The sequence below is a fragment of the Chenopodium album genome, chromosome 5 (genome assembly GCF_948465745.1).
Source record: "Chenopodium album chromosome 5, dcCheAlbu1.1, whole genome shotgun sequence".
Lineage (NCBI taxonomy): Eukaryota > Viridiplantae > Streptophyta > Magnoliopsida > Caryophyllales > Amaranthaceae > Chenopodium > Chenopodium album.
The window spans coordinates 59,573,134-59,586,485 of record NC_137838.1 but is presented as its reverse complement, the minus strand read 5'-3'; the positions used below and the strand labels follow the sequence as shown (position 1 = coordinate 59,586,485).

General features: G+C 34.0%; 1 protein-coding gene across 10 annotated transcripts in view; it reads right to left on the bottom strand.

Moving 5' to 3' along the window:
* LOC145632135 (uncharacterized) overlaps positions 1–11,307 on the bottom strand; it is a 28,048-nt gene extending 16,741 nt beyond the window's left edge. For 7 of the 10 annotated variants that reach the window (XR_014112503.1, XR_014112504.1, XR_014112505.1 and 4 more), the window contains exons 1-14: positions 10,922–11,307; positions 10,658–10,716; positions 9,659–9,740; positions 9,352–9,419; positions 9,032–9,101; positions 8,135–8,216; positions 7,620–7,684; positions 5,659–6,648; positions 5,506–5,568; positions 5,379–5,425; positions 5,161–5,206; positions 4,991–5,070; positions 4,696–4,809; positions 4,153–4,234 (exon numbers count right to left, since the gene is read on the bottom strand). Coding sequence is in view for 6 of the 10 variants with exons in the window: in XM_081684425.1 (XP_081540551.1) it covers positions 4,153–4,234; positions 4,696–4,809; positions 4,991–5,070; positions 5,161–5,206; positions 5,379–5,425; positions 5,506–5,568; positions 5,659–6,648; positions 7,620–7,684; positions 8,135–8,216; positions 9,032–9,101; positions 9,352–9,419; positions 9,659–9,740; positions 10,658–10,716; positions 10,922–11,242 (2,169 nt within the window). In the remaining 4 variants the exon portion in view is untranslated. Of the gene's footprint in view, positions 1–4,152; positions 4,235–4,695; positions 4,810–4,990; positions 5,071–5,160; positions 5,207–5,378; positions 5,426–5,505; positions 5,569–5,658; positions 6,649–7,619; positions 7,685–8,134; positions 8,217–9,031; positions 9,102–9,351; positions 9,420–9,654; positions 9,741–9,969; positions 10,056–10,657; positions 10,717–10,921 lie in introns of all 10 variants that reach the window. The other 3 variants (XM_081684429.1, XM_081684430.1, XM_081684428.1) reach the window with 3 other exon arrangements.
* Between the last annotated feature and the right edge of the window lie 2,045 nt (positions 11,308–13,352).

Sequence of the window (13,352 nt, the reverse complement as noted above, 5' to 3'; positions counted from 1 at the left end):
ATTTATGGGAAAGTAATATTGTGTTCTTATATTTATGTGTTTTTATATTATATTTCAGTAACATAAGTACAAGAACCTTTAATTTTACAAAAGTGCGCCTTACTTTGATGAGGCACGCGCCTTGCGCTTGCGCCTTACGCCTAGGGTCTAGCACCCTTATCGCCTTAGTGCGCCTTGCGCTTTTTTATACATTGTTCATGAGTCAAAACAAGGAGTGGATAGGTTTGATGAGGTGCCATGTTTGCTTGCCTCAAGACATTAGTTGAAGAAAATGTCGAAGAAGGTGAGCCCGATGCTCATAAGGATGAAGGGGATGACATTAAAGCTTCCAAGAAGAAGAGGAAAGGAAAGGCAAAGAGAAAAATGAAGATGACAATGAATTCAAAGGAAGTTGTGAATACTGGTGTTGTGATTTGTGTGAAAATTGGGTGAAATTGATATTGTTTGTGAAATTCTGTGTTCGGGAGAAATTGTTTGCTTGTGTTGTACTTCCTCATTTTCTATTTGCATTTACTTGACCCATAGCCTTGGGCACAATATTTAAGAAGAGGAGAGAGAAATTGTAATTTTGTGGCCCATGTTGCACATGGCCTACCTTATTACCCCTTAAAGTTGCCCCCATGTGCACTTTTTGAGGGTATTTTAGAGAATTGATCCACCAAAAGCTTACCATATATAGTATGGGTCAAGTAATATAACATTTCCATTTAAGGAATGTTAGTGAGGAAGTATTATATTGTGAAACAAGTATTTGGATTTTTACAGGAGTTTAAAGTTAAGGGTGTGTGTGATGTTGTTGGTTGTTGTTGAGTATCTTTAGTAACCATCCCCTAATTAAATAAAATGAAAAATCTTTTTGGAGGAGGTAAAAAGAGAACCCTAAATGAACCACAACCATCCCCATCTTCTTCACAACAACACAATCCTAACCCACCACCACCCATAAGAATCCATGACCGAAATAAAAAAGCACACGGTGACTTTTTAAAGCGAAAAGTTCTTCCAACCCGTATCTATCATAAAGAATCAATGGAGCTACTAGGGATCGATGAAGGAATAAAAAGAGTAGTCAACAACTTCGGTTGGCTAAACTTTTTAAATCTTAAGGAAGAAACGTATGCTTCCTTAACACTTTAATTCCTTTCATCGGTCTCTATGAAACGCATAAATATTGAGGGTGAGTCATTAGAATGTGAAATAAAGTTTAGGATGTTCAATACCGAGAAGGTTCTAACTTTAACTAAATTGAATGAAATCTTCACATGGCCCACGTCAAACCAAGTGTATTACTTCAATGGTACTTACTTTTCTAGCTACAAGGAGAAGGGTGGTGGAACACCAATGCGAGGTATCCCAGTTTCACGACCAAGTCTAGTCGTGCTAGCCACATTATCTACCCCGTGCTTCGAATCTTCTTGAGAATCATGGGCTATGCTTGTTTCTCTAAGCAAGACTTAAAGAAACTAACAAAAGAGGAGATCTAATGCCTCTTCATAACCTCAAAATTCAAGGCAATGTGGAAGGAAACATGAACATGGGATACATGTTCGTTAAAAGATGCATAGACATGAGGTTGAAAGGAGAGATGAATGGTGAGATTAAATGTGGGGGAATGATTTCAATTATAGCAAGGAACTTAGGATTTGGTACCTTTCTAGACCAAATAGGGACTTTATGATATGAAGTTCCTTGTTGAAATTCCGGGCTAGGTCCCTCGCTTTAGTTGGAGGTCAATGGGAGGGATTATTGCACTCCCAAATGCCGCGGTCATTAACTCCGTGGGAGACACGTGAAAGAGGAGGATGAACCATCTCCCCTAGATCGGGAATGGAGGATGTACGAATACGACTAGGTATAGGCACATCATCGTCAAGGTCGGCCATCCCTTATGGGAGTTGATCACGTGGCACGTGCCACGTGTCTCCCACGGAGCTAATGACCGCGATATTTGGGAGTGTGCAATAATCCCTCCCATTGACCTTCCAACTAAAGCGAGGGACCTAGCCCGGGATTTCAACAAGGAATTTCATATCATAAAGTCCCTTGATGTCAAGGCGGTCAAGCAAGTTCGAGCCATGGACCAAGACCATTTGGTCTAGAAAGATACCAAATCCTATGTTTCCCGCTATAATTGAAATCATTCCCCACATTTAATCTCGCCATTTATCTCTTCTTTCAACCTCATGGCTATACATCTCTAAACCAGCATGTATCCCATGCTCACATTTCCTTCCACTTTGTCTTCGAATCTTAAGGCTATGAAGAGGCATTAAATCTCCTTTTGTTTTAGTTTCCCTAAGTCTTGCTTAGAGAAACAAGCATAGCCCATGATTCTCATGAAGATTCGAAGCACGAGGTGGATAATGTGGCTAGCATGGCTACACTGGGTCGTGAAACTGGGATAATCTGCATTGGTGTTCCACCACATTTGCTCCTCGTAGCTAGAAAAGTAAGTACCATTGAAGTCATACACTAGGTTTGAGGATGGCCATGTGAAAATTTCATTAAAAGTTAGGACCTTCTCGGTATTGAACATCCTAAACTTTATTTCACATTCTAATGGCACACCCTCAATATTTATGCACTTCATAGTGACCGATGAAAGGAATTCAAGAGTTAAGGAAGCATACATTTCTTTCTTAAAATTTAAGAAATTTAGCCACCAGAAATTGTTGGCCACTCTTCTTATTCCTTCATCGATCCCTTGTAGCTCCATTAATTCTTTGTGATAAATATGGGTTGGAAGAATTTTTCTCTTAAAAAGGTTATTATGTGCTTTTTTATTTCGGTCATGGTTTCTTATGAGTGGTGCTGGGTTAGGATTGTCTTGTTGTGAAGGAGGATGGTTGAGGTTCATTTGGGTTTCTTTTTTTACTCCCTCCAAACAGATTTTTCATTTTTTTTTTAATTCATTTTAGCATAGATAATTTAAGTTTAGTAAAATAAAAAAAAATAAAAATTAATTTCAATACACGTAAAATAATTTTCATTCAGCATAAATAATTTCAATTTCGTAAAAACAAAAATAATTCAACAAAACTAAGGTGAAATGAATAGGGCCTTATTTGTGAATCATGCTTTATGATAAAATCGAATTAGGAACTCACTCCTAATTGTTTGGACCTTGCTACCTAACCTTGTTAATTGGTTAAGGAATTGCTTAATGTGTAGCTTTGAAAGAAGGCATTATTAAGTTTCCCATCCGATCACCCATTTGTATTTATGTTTTACCCAATTTGTTATTTCGTTGGCTTGGTAAATTCATATCCAATACATCCCTAGCGTTTGTTTCCCATAGTAATTCCCTTAGTTTGATTTAGTTGTCTTGTAGCCAATCTTATGATTGAGTTAGCTTGTAATTGTTTTGCAAATTTGTGTTGTCATTCCCTCCGGATATGATCCTTTTTTTCCATATACTTCTTGTTTAGTAGCACAAGTCTTTGACAGTGTTTAATTGTCCAACGATCGATTTACAAGCTCATTAAGCATAAATTCCCATGGTGACATTATATCATTATACTCCTCTAGGAACTATAAAGATACTTGTTGGAGCAACCTGAATCCAAAATCCATTCATCTTTACTCTTGACTTTCCCATGAGTGGCAAGTTGGCAACCAATGCACCACTATCATTATTCGTGTTAATAAAAGTAGATTCAATGGTAGTTTGAGGTTCCTTCCCCTTTAAGTGTTTACTAACACCATCTCCCAATTGTTTATTTTGCCACTTCTAACACTCCGATTTGAAGTAGTCCTTGATGCGACTAAGTTACAAGTCTTATACGATTAGGGTTTGGTGGTAGACTTACCCTTGTTCTTTTTCCCATTACCATTACTAGCAAACCTCTTCTTAAAAGTTCTACCTCTCACAAAAAAACACCTTGCAAGAGAGAGTTAATGAACGTAACAAGTTAACAAAGAAGAAAAAGATAAAATCTGATTACACCATACAGCAACAATCTACATTGTTAAAGAAGAAGAAGAGATAATATAGAATTGTAAATAACACTAAAAAGGTAATAAGATATAAAATAAATAAATAAATAAATAAAAAATCATATTGGAACAACCAAACATGAAAGTAATTAAAGTATACAGCGGAATAATATATGAATATTATAGTGAGCAAAGGAAAGAAACAAAAAAGTATACCTCATTGTAAGCTTCTGCAAATCTTTTATTTCCGACTCTAGGAGATCCAAAGTTGTACATAGTAACAGATATAGCCCCATTTCTAGAGCAAAAAAATAATAGTGAAATTTTAACATACTAGATTATGAAGATATTCAACAGGTAATATGCTAGTTCTCTATGGCAATTAGTTGAAAGGAGTTATTACTCAAGATTTTAAGTAACATCAACAAGAGCACTTCAAAATCCTTAAAATAATACAAGCTAACATCCAAATGAGATAGTCATCCTCTAAATTAGTTATTCAGTTAGAAGCACTATCCAAAGTAAGAAGAATGTGCCCACATTATTTTTATGAACATAGAGACAAGTCTAAGTTACTAGTAGTTAATATACGGTGATCAGAATTGCCATAACGTATCAACAAACCACTCAAACACCGTATGATTTATCATCAAATTCAATAAAGATCTTCAAGCATGCCATCTTATGAAATACCGGCATCTATGATACCATGGATACATGACCTTCACAAAGCATATAGCATAAAAAGAGTGAACTCACTTTGCCAATTGAGTTGATGAAAGCTCGAGAGAAAGTAAAGTTGCTAAAGCACCACCAAGACTATGACCAGTGCAATAAATATGCCATTTATTTTGTGGTTGTTCATCATCATCCCTGCATCACATTGAATAATCGTATAAACCTGAGGAACATCACTGCAATCTTGCTTACATAGCTATGAGTTGCATGTGTACCACTGACAGAAACAAGCAACTGACTAAGAAGATGAATAAATAATTTTAATTCCCCTTTTAGCAATTAGACATCAAGATGAAGACGTTTTTGAATGACTTACATGATACCAACAGCTTTCTTGATTAGAGCCATAATTCTGGTTCTAACTGAATCATATGCACTCAGAAATCCGCTATGAACCTAAATTGACCATTCAACATTAGCAAAATATGGAATGATCAAGAAGATCAGGCAACCATCTAACAGCAAGAAATTAAAAATGAGTCATACTTGAACTTCTTCCTTAAAATCTCCACCAATTCTTTCAGGATTTAACCTGTAAGAACAGCATTTTGAAAATTAATCATCTCAAATGCATTCATACTGAAAGTCACAAACCCTCCATGAGAGGACACGAACAGCTAAATATCACACAGATACACACACAAAACCCCACTTCACTGCACCGCTTCGAAGAATGGCACTAATACGTTAATCAAAAACTTTACCCAGCAGGAGCTAGCATTAGATCAGTCCGCAAGTCCTTCCATCTTGCCTAAAAGTTCAGCAGTTAGATTAATTAAATCAAGAAATACAATGCACTTCAACATGAGCAATTATTAGTAAACAACCTACTTGTTCAGTACCCCTGAATGCAACAACTAATCTTTTCCTCGTACAATCACGCCAAATTGCTACCTGCAGCCTCTTAACTTTATACATCCACAGGAAATCATACAATACTGAGTTCTAATCTATTTACTTGGCAAGCTTGAGCCAGAAAATTACCTGTGTATCTGTAGTTGAATTATCCAAAAAACAGAGCTTCTCAAAATCTGATTTAATTAAACTTGGCTTTCCTAATGCAGTGGCGAGCATAGCCCAAGCTTCCATGGCAGTTTCAGCAGTTGAAAAAAGCGCCCTTGTCTCTTCAGCTCTCTTTTCATCCAAACCTGCAAGCCCTTCATTCTTCAAAGAAGCTGAGACATCATCATTCTGTTTTGGTAAACTGTCTTTTTTATCTTCAAAATGCTCTCCATTCAGTGATTCCTTCTCTAATTGAGGGCTAGCAGCAGACAAAAGCATGAGTGCACTGAAAATAGAATCTGTTTGCTTCAATATGTCCTCAGTTGCCTTCCTAATATCAGGAAGTGAAGACTGGATCTTGCCAATGTTAAGTGGGCTCGAATCCACACCAGAATCATTACTAGAGTCCTTTTCTGGAGTTGCAAGCCCTGATTCAATATAGCCCGCTTCTGCCACTTGCTGTGACTGAAAGCCCATACTTTTTATTAAGTCAAAAGCATCCCATTTCATTTTATCAGGAACAGGGATCCCTACTTTCTGAATCACATTTTGATTGATAACATCAGCAAAACTTCTCCAAAAATCTATGTTTGATTGTGTAATGTCACTAGTATCATTTGATGAGAAATCCTCTGCATAGTTTGCATCACTGAAATTTGGACTTTCCAAGGATCCTTCAGAGAGGTTGTTTGATGATGATGGTGCATCAGACTCACCAGAAGATTCACTTGACCCTTCAGCTTCCTCATGCTTAACAATACTTGAAAACCAATCTTTATGCAAGTATGAATCATTCAAAGATTTTAACTGACCAAAAGCAAATTGCACAAACTGGCGTACTGGCACACTTTCAGATCCAGCAAGCATTTTTATAGCTGAGTCAACACCCTTTTGACTAAGAAATTCAGAAACAAAAGGTATCTGCCACCACTTTTTATCTTCATCAATTTCACCAAAACTCCTATATTTGACCTGAAAAGAATGACATGTGAAAATAAGTTCTTGAATGGACTGATCCTACTCAAATCTTGTCCATATATGACTCTTATGGAAAGTGTTGGTGAAAAAATTTATAGTCATGTAAAACAGTAGCCAAAGGTTATCCCTTCATAAAATTAATTACACCCAAAAACAAATGCTTCAGAAATGATAATCTTTCATTCTAAAATATTTTCAATGCTGCGCATTAAAATTTTTATTTCTTCTTCCCATAGTATGTCTGTTCTTCCCCCTTTAGATATCATTTCTTCTTACTCTCCTAAATTGATTAACTACTAAAATTCTACAAGAGCTACTCTAACAGACAAAAAAGTTCATGGAAACCAGACATATTAAGATTATCCTAAAGTGATCCATACAACAATGAGCATCAAAATTGAAGCAATAGAAATCAGGAAATCCTAGACATGAAATGATTTCAGTGTGAAAGTCTTTTGTATTAGCAAGTAAAGCTATGCGACAAGATTATAACTAAGAAACACAGAGAAAGCGTATTTGTTTTCACCAAAGCCACCAGCTTCATTGCTTTCCAATCTAAGGCACGGGTATCCTACCACCAGCATATACAATTAAATATCTCATAAAAGAGGGTACCTACAATGGCCAGCATTGAATTTGCAAATGACACGAAACATAGTACACACAAGTGCAATAAAGAAGCTCTTAATATCCGGTCCAATTTTTATGGCTTTTTCTATATGACATTTTCCTATTCAATAAAGTAAAGAATTTCTCTACATCAGTACAGAATTATTTAAACCTGATATATAATTTAACAGGAACAATGGTAATATAAAAGATTGAATTGTTGAACATAGATATGATGAATAAAACACTGAATAAAAGGTGTAAATCTTTTCATATCAGTGGCCAAAAATTAGTCGTTACTGTAATTTTTTTTCTACAACCACATTGTTTAATTGCTTCCTAATATTAAAACTTACCTCTAATTGTATCTTTCCACCACCTCCTATGCCTTCCAATTCCAACAGCAACTCATGTGAATTTCCTATCAAAATATACTATTATTATCTCACCACTAAATGAAGTAAATCTCAATCCTTTACTCTTACATTGTCTCTTCTATTAAAAAGATTTGCCTCCAACACCACTTTAAAATCACCCAGATACTTCATACTGGTAGTTGAAAAGAAGAGAGAGTTATTCCTTTAATGCTTAAATGTTCATTAGTAATGGGGACAAATCTAATTGGACAAATTTTGCAACAACAAAGCCTAATCCCAAACATTATATTCTTAAATCAAACAAAAGCAATTCCAAACAAACAAAACATAGCATATTACGGCCAGAAAACATTTTCTTTTCGAAAAAAATCAAAATCTATGATGCTAATTAATGTATAGTTTAAGAGGAGCCAGACAAGACTCCAGTTTAAATGAATGCATTATAAAAGCCAGCTTATGGAAAGAAGAACAACAAATTAGAGTTATATTCTTACCATCACATAAGGCTCCTAGATCAACGCCTGCATTTCCCATACGCTTGTGTGGAGTGACAAGATTAGCATCCCAAGCTGCCACCTAGAGAGTTCACAACAAATGTTACAGGAAAATAAGTGAATTATACTAACGCTTTCCTTAAACTTGCACAGCTTTCTAAATCTTACTTATTGTTTTATTTATCCACTTTTTGGAGATCACTGCTCAGAATGCAAAATCACATTGTTTGGAATGTGGGAATGGGAGTTCGGGGTTAGAGAGTGGGATGGGGATTAAATTTGGAATTCATAAAAATATAGTCAATCCCTTGTTTGGTGTATTGGGGAATTTATAGATAATAGATATATGTTTCTAAGAGACGGCATGCAGCCACTTAAACAATCTACCAGCTTTATGAACTAAACTAGTCCCTCATACAACTCCTCCGATACTTCACTGGCAAACAACCAGCTGATATCCATTGATCATCATAGAGCTTATTCATTTCCATGAGAAGAGAATAAAGTTGATAAGATGTAATGCTATATGAGAAGAAGCTAAAGGATTGACCCACATGGGTTAAAGTAGACAAATTTATATACTTTAGGCTATCAAAAGTTTGATGCATTTTTCTGGAGTAAGAGGTGCAAGCAGCAAAAGAAGTCACCTAAATTATAACTTTATATAAGTTTGAGAAAACCTGATGCTGGACACTCAAGTAGATAATATTTATCTACAAACATCTTAAAACAGTAGTCAATATCAATTATTTATCCAGATTGCAATGATTCCAGCAAAGTTGTTCAACATTATCCCGACATAATTTTAATAAGGCAGCTTCAAGTATCTTTCAATAATAAAATTACATTTAATTCAACACCAGAAAAACAGTAAATTGATCTTCAGTGTAATTTTACCTGAAGAAATGCATTGGGTGAAAGCTTGATATTTACAACAAATTCCTCGTTCCATGTTGGATCTTTTGTGCTAAAAACATCAAAAAGCAGAATAAAATTAAAGTTCTCAAACAAGTAGTCATATATAAAGGCCATTAATCATTAATATTTGTAGTATTAGTGGTATATGTTCTTTCATACATATCAATCCAGGTGTTGCATTCTAAAAGAAACATAAAATCAATTGCAACAATTCACCAACTCCCATATCTGAAAAGATGAGGCTATTAGAAATTTGCGCTGCAGAATAAAAGAGATCATTTGGAAAGGAATTGACCTACCCCCATTTTGTTTTGCTCTTGAGCACTTGACCGTCAAACTCAATGACAACATATGGATCGCTAGTTCCCTGGCATAAAACAAATGTGTTGAAAGAGGTGGGGGATGAAGTATGAAGAAAATATTATCCAAAAACCGAAAAAGAAACATAAAGCTAAAGGAAAAGGCACATAGTACATTTAATAATAAAATAAATAAATAAAATAAAATAAAATAAATAAAAAAACATGGAATTTGTAATACATATTTATAATTCACAGATAAGCCAAAGTCACAAATTAAAGCAGAAGTGATCAGAAGATTACAAACCCATGGATCCATGGCTGGTAGATTACAGCCATTCTTCAACTTTATGAACAACTGTCCATCATATATTTCCCGAACAAATGATCTGCAATTATGAAATTTCTTACATTTCAGTTATTTGATCAAAGTAAATCTTTTTCCTATTTCTTGTGAGTTGTTCATTTATAATACATAAATTGTTGCAAGGGTATTATCCTAAATAAAGTTAAGATAATTGGCTCTTTCATATGCAGTTTGAACCCATATTACAGAACTACACCACAAAATAAATTGGTAGCATGGAGAAAACTGCTTTCAAGTAATCAGAAAAGTACTTTAATTCACCAATATACTTCCTCACTCAACAAGTCTATTTGTGCCTTCAATTCATAATATTTAAGCCATTCTCAACGCAGTGGTGCTTCAAAAAAAAACATTACTGCATTAGTTTTCTAACACCAAAACCTTGTTAAAACAACAAGAAATCCTACAAAAGTTGAGAGTGAAACAACTGTGCAACAATCATGAATTAGTGAGATAGGTACTAGCACAATAAATGAATGAAACTGATGCTAAAGTCACAAGAGAGATTGAGAATGGTAACAATAACAATATAAAAGACACCGACAATATGACCATAAGTAATAACAAAGAGAGTAGCGGACTAGTATAAGGCCCTGTTCTCTTCAATTTAAAAAAAAAAAATTCAGTTTTTAGTTCAGTAAAATAAACTAAGTAATAATATTTAATCAATAGAAGATAGTAACTTTAAAGAGAATATAATAGAGAATCTCGGTAAAAATAATTTCAATTCAGTAAAATTAATTTAACATCAACAAAAATTATTTTACTTGGGCAAAAAATAAGGGGAAGAAAAGAGGGCATAAGTTAACATTAAAACAACTGGAAATATCATCTTCTTGAGGATATAGTTAACAATTGACTAATATGAGCAATCATTCAAGCAATTAGTCTCTTATACAACCATCACAGAATAATAAACTCGAGAAAATGATCACGCACTCGGAAAGATAAACCGTCGTACAACCAGCAGCATCGGTTTCTCGTCGTCCAATATTATCCTACACAACAAAAAAAAATTCAATCAAATTAAACATTCCTCCACAAATTTAGAATTTCAAATGCATCTTATCCAAAACTACCTAATCAAATTTACTCAACTTAACAAATATTGTACTTCGTATAACTGCAAAATTCCTAATAAAAAATGATGTAACAAACTAATACTACAGAGGTAGTATAATGATATAATTGGAAGAAAATTACAGGAGGAGAAGTATAAGCTTCGAAAGCAAAACCGGCTAATATGACCGCAAGATTAATATCAAACGCAGGACGCTCAATTTCCTCCACAATCTCGACCTTATCAACGTGCAAATTCGATTTGCAAGAACAATACAGAGTGCAATTTCGCGCTCTAAAATTCCCAAATTCGGAGCCAAAAACCCTAATTTTAGTGGAAGGAAAAAGAGGTTGAAGTTGAAATCGAGGAAGTTTAGAAGCTGTGATCGATCGATTGCGTTGGAGTTTGAAGGAGAGAGAAAATGGATAGTGAAGAAAACGGAGGTGTAAGGAAGCAGCAGTCATGGCTGACAATGGACTGAATGGAGGTGAGAGAGTCAGAGCCACAAAATTGATTAGCGTAACGGTCAAAAAATAAGAGGGGGAATGATTGACCACTAGCCACTAGCCGGTATAGGTCGCCTCGCCCAATACCAAGTGACGTCAACTTTATTTATGATCCATCTATTTTTTTTTTTTAAAAAAAAAAAGTTATTTTATTAGTTGTACGTAATATATCATTTTCTCCGTATTTGTTTTAAAATATTAGATAAAATTCCTAATCTCAAAAGATAATATTTCGTACTTAATTAATGTAACCATTAAAATCTCATTGGTCAATTATACTTATGTGGCACTTGAATTATTTATTGGATATAACTATAATTTATAATCCTACGCGACACATTAACTAATCTTATATTAGGTGGCATAATCCTATAGTAGCGTTTTAAAAATATTAATCCTATGTGGCACTCTAATAATTTTTTTTATGAGCTAAAATTTGTTGTATATTTAGATAAAATTCATAATATTAAAAGATAATATTTCATATTTAATTAATTTAAACTTAAAAATCTCATTCGCCAATTTTGCTTACAAGACATTTGAATTATTTAAGGGAAATTATCAATGGTACACCCAAGGTTCGGGCTTTTATCAATGGTACACCAACTTAGTTTTTGTTTATCAGCGGTACACCCAAGGTTTCACACGATTATCAACTATACACTTAACGTTAAACAAACGTTAAGTTGGGGTTTAATTCGATTTTTTTAACTTAAAAAAATTCCCTCCCTTTTTTTCCCTCTTCATTTTCCCTCCTTTATGTAGTCTACCCTACCCACCCCCTCTTCCTCTATATATAGTTTCCCTCCTTTCTGATTTTCCCTTTTCACACACAAACATACATATATCTACTCAAACACACTCAATTCAAATTATTTGTGCAAAAAATAAAACAATAAAGCAACAAATAATAATCACAGGCATATTGTGCATAATTTAAACCATAATTCGCTAACAATTGTACATGGAAACCATAATTCAACCATTTAAACAAAAAATTCATATACAACCAAAACTAAGCGAAAGTAAGAAAATCAAAGACTCAGATGAAAACTTACCTTAAGCGATCAACTATGAAGTGCAGAATTTGCTAGAATTTTGTTCAATTCGCCCGTCGATTATGGAACCTCACAGCAGCAGAAATAGGGGAGAGAGTGAGAAGGAAGAAGAGATGAACGTCTTCTGACTTAAGAGTTTTTAATATAGATAGTTGATGTTTTAAAGGAGCGATTTAATGTATGTGGGGTGGGGGGGGGGGAAGTAGTCATTTCATTTTAAGTGGATTAACCTAAAATTAACCTTTAAATAACGTTTGATTAACGTTAGGGTTACTGTAGATGAGTGTATTAAACCTTGAGTGTACCGCTGATAAACAAAAACTAAATTGGTGTACCATTGATAAAATCCCGAACCTTGGATGTACCATTGATAATTTCCCATTATTTAATTCTAGATGAAGCCCGTGCGATGCACGGTTTGTTTGATTTTTTTTAAATAATGTTTTTGTTTTTTTTTTGTATTTATGAGCCTAAAATTTGTTATATATTTAGATAAAATTCCTAATATTAAAAGATAATATATAATATTTAATTAATTTAAACTTAAAAATCTCATTCGCCAATTTTGCTTACATGGCATTTAAATTATTTAATTCTAAAAGAAATTAATAATCTCTTATTTAATTAACTACTACTAAGATTTATAATCCTACATGGCGCGCTGAGAAAATTAGATCCTACGTGGCTCTCTAAAAACTCCGGAAAAAACTCCCCTTTATATATATATATTAGATTTATTTATTAAAGATATTTAGCTTAAGGTAAATAACAGTACTTAATAAATAAATAACACTATTTGATAAACTAATAACAGTACCTTGAATGTAAATAACAGTTTACACAGATTATTACTATAATTCGATTTGATAATTTATATGACTTTTATTGGTACTAGTTTTCACTACTCTACTATTTATATATTAAACAAATTAGCTTTTATATTTAATAGTCCACCATGCTTCGCAATATAAAAGGTTTTACTTAGAGAGTTTTGACCAATACCTGAACTT